The following is a 1,852-nucleotide window of genomic DNA, read 5'->3' as shown; positions in this document are numbered from 1 at the left end:
GAGGGGGGAGGGGACTTTTTGTTTATTTTTTTCTGTCTTTTTTTTTCCAGAATCGCATTTTTTTTTGTTTTTTGTTTACCATTTCTTTTTTTATTTTTCCTGTATGAAAACAGCTTGGCTGCTGTTTCTAGCAAGCTGACTGACCAGGTTAGAGGTTTCCTGATTTGTTTTGATGGTTAATAGTAACCAACAATAGGAAGTTGATGGTGGGGTGGGGAGGAGGGGATAGGTGGGAATAAAAAAAAAATCAAAATCAATACTTACTGATCGATTGTGTGTATGGGAGCTTCGGAGGAATGATGTGTAGGACTGGACACACGGTTATCCGATCCTTCGTCGCTGCTGTTGTTGCCGTTGTCACTACTTGTTTGCGAACCATCTGCACCAACAGCAGTAGTCTTACCAAAGTTGTTATTATTATTAGTATTATTGCTACTGCTGCTGTTGTTGTTATTATTGTGGTGTTGTTGTTGATGTTGGTGGTGATGGTGGTGGTGTCGGTGATGGTGATGATGGTTGTTGTTGTTGCTGCTGCAGCTGTTGTTGTTGTTACATGTCGTATTTGTAGTAGCTGGTGTAGTAGGACTACTAGTAGTGGTGGTAGTAGTAGTAGTAGTTGTTGATGGTGGTGGCGGTGGTGGTGATGTTGTTGTTGTTGCTGCTGTTGTTGTTGTTGTTGGAGTTGAAGTTTCTGTCGTCGAATCTGAAGTAGCATCAGCATCGTTATCATCATCATCATCAACAACATCGTCATCGTCGACAACAACGTCGTCATTGTCATCGGAGGTGGTGGTGGTGGTGGTGGTGTTGTTGTTGTTAGAACTGGTGGTGTTAGTGTTGGTGGTGGTGTTGGCTGTGTTGTTGTTGTTGGTAGTGGTGGTGGTGGTGTTGTTGCTTGATGTGTTGGCGATGTTGGCGACAGACGGCCATTCTATCTGACAACCAGACGGACGAAGCGTGAAGCATTGCGTGTTCTTGTTGGTGGCCACGACGTTCAGCAGCTTCAAACAGTCCTTCACTTGACTGATATTGTGAGAATTAAAGACGATTTCTATTTGGCGTACGAACCTGCCACAGCGAGCCGCCAGGAACTTGGACCTCTGGCGACGGACGGCGGGAGTGAGCTCGAGCACGAGACGCGGCCAGAGCGACGGGTGGAAAAGACAGCATCGCCAACGCTTACATACCGTACTGGCACGGATCCTGTCTTCGAGCGAAAGGTACGAAAGAATGTCGACAACCAGTATGCTGGGCAAAAGTGCCCAAGTATTATTGTTTGTAGAAGCATTATTATTGTTATTGTTATTAGGAACAGTGGGGCCCGCTGCCATCTTGGCTTGGCGCTCGGCTTACGAGCAGCTTACATTGCTTACGTCACAGTCACATGGCTCTATACGTCACAGTGACGGCCTCGCTGCTAAAACAAATTTTTTTGTTTTTTCTTTTTACTGAGATGAATAATTTATTACACGCACACACATATCTAGATATATGTACATATATATATTATATATATATATGACACACACACACACACACACACATATATATATATATATAATGTGTGTGTGTTTGAGTACATATGTATGTATTTACATACATACATACACATGTCTATATATACTCTTGTACTTGTTTCAGTCATTTTTGACTGCGGCCATGCTGGAGCACCGCCGCCTTTACTCGAGAAAATCGACCCCGGGACTTATTCTTTGTAAGCCTAATACTTATTCAATCGGTCTATTTTGCCGAACCGCTAAGTGACGGGGACATAAACACACCAGCATCGTTTGTCAAGCAATGCTAGGGGACAAACACAGGCACACAAACACACACACATATATACATATAT

The 1,852-nt window shown here is 43.5% G+C and overlaps 1 protein-coding gene across 1 annotated transcript in view; it reads right to left on the bottom strand.

Annotated features, from left to right (window-relative positions):
- Positions 1 to 1,395, bottom strand: part of LOC106870123 (hybrid signal transduction histidine kinase E-like) — a 35,192-nt gene extending 33,797 nt beyond the window's left edge. The window contains exon 1 of the mRNA XM_052972188.1: positions 265 to 1,395. Coding sequence (XP_052828148.1) covers positions 265 to 1,331 — 1,067 coding nt within the window. The 5' untranslated portion in view covers positions 1,332 to 1,395. The remainder of the gene's footprint in view (positions 1 to 264) is intronic.
- Positions 1,396 to 1,852: the final 457 nt, after the last annotated feature.

The sequence above is a fragment of the Octopus bimaculoides genome, chromosome 12 (assembly GCF_001194135.2).
Source record: "Octopus bimaculoides isolate UCB-OBI-ISO-001 chromosome 12, ASM119413v2, whole genome shotgun sequence".
Taxonomy (NCBI): Eukaryota; Metazoa; Mollusca; class Cephalopoda; order Octopoda; family Octopodidae; genus Octopus; species Octopus bimaculoides.
Note: the sequence above shows the minus strand (reverse complement) of the source record. Positions and strands in the feature narration are given on the sequence as shown.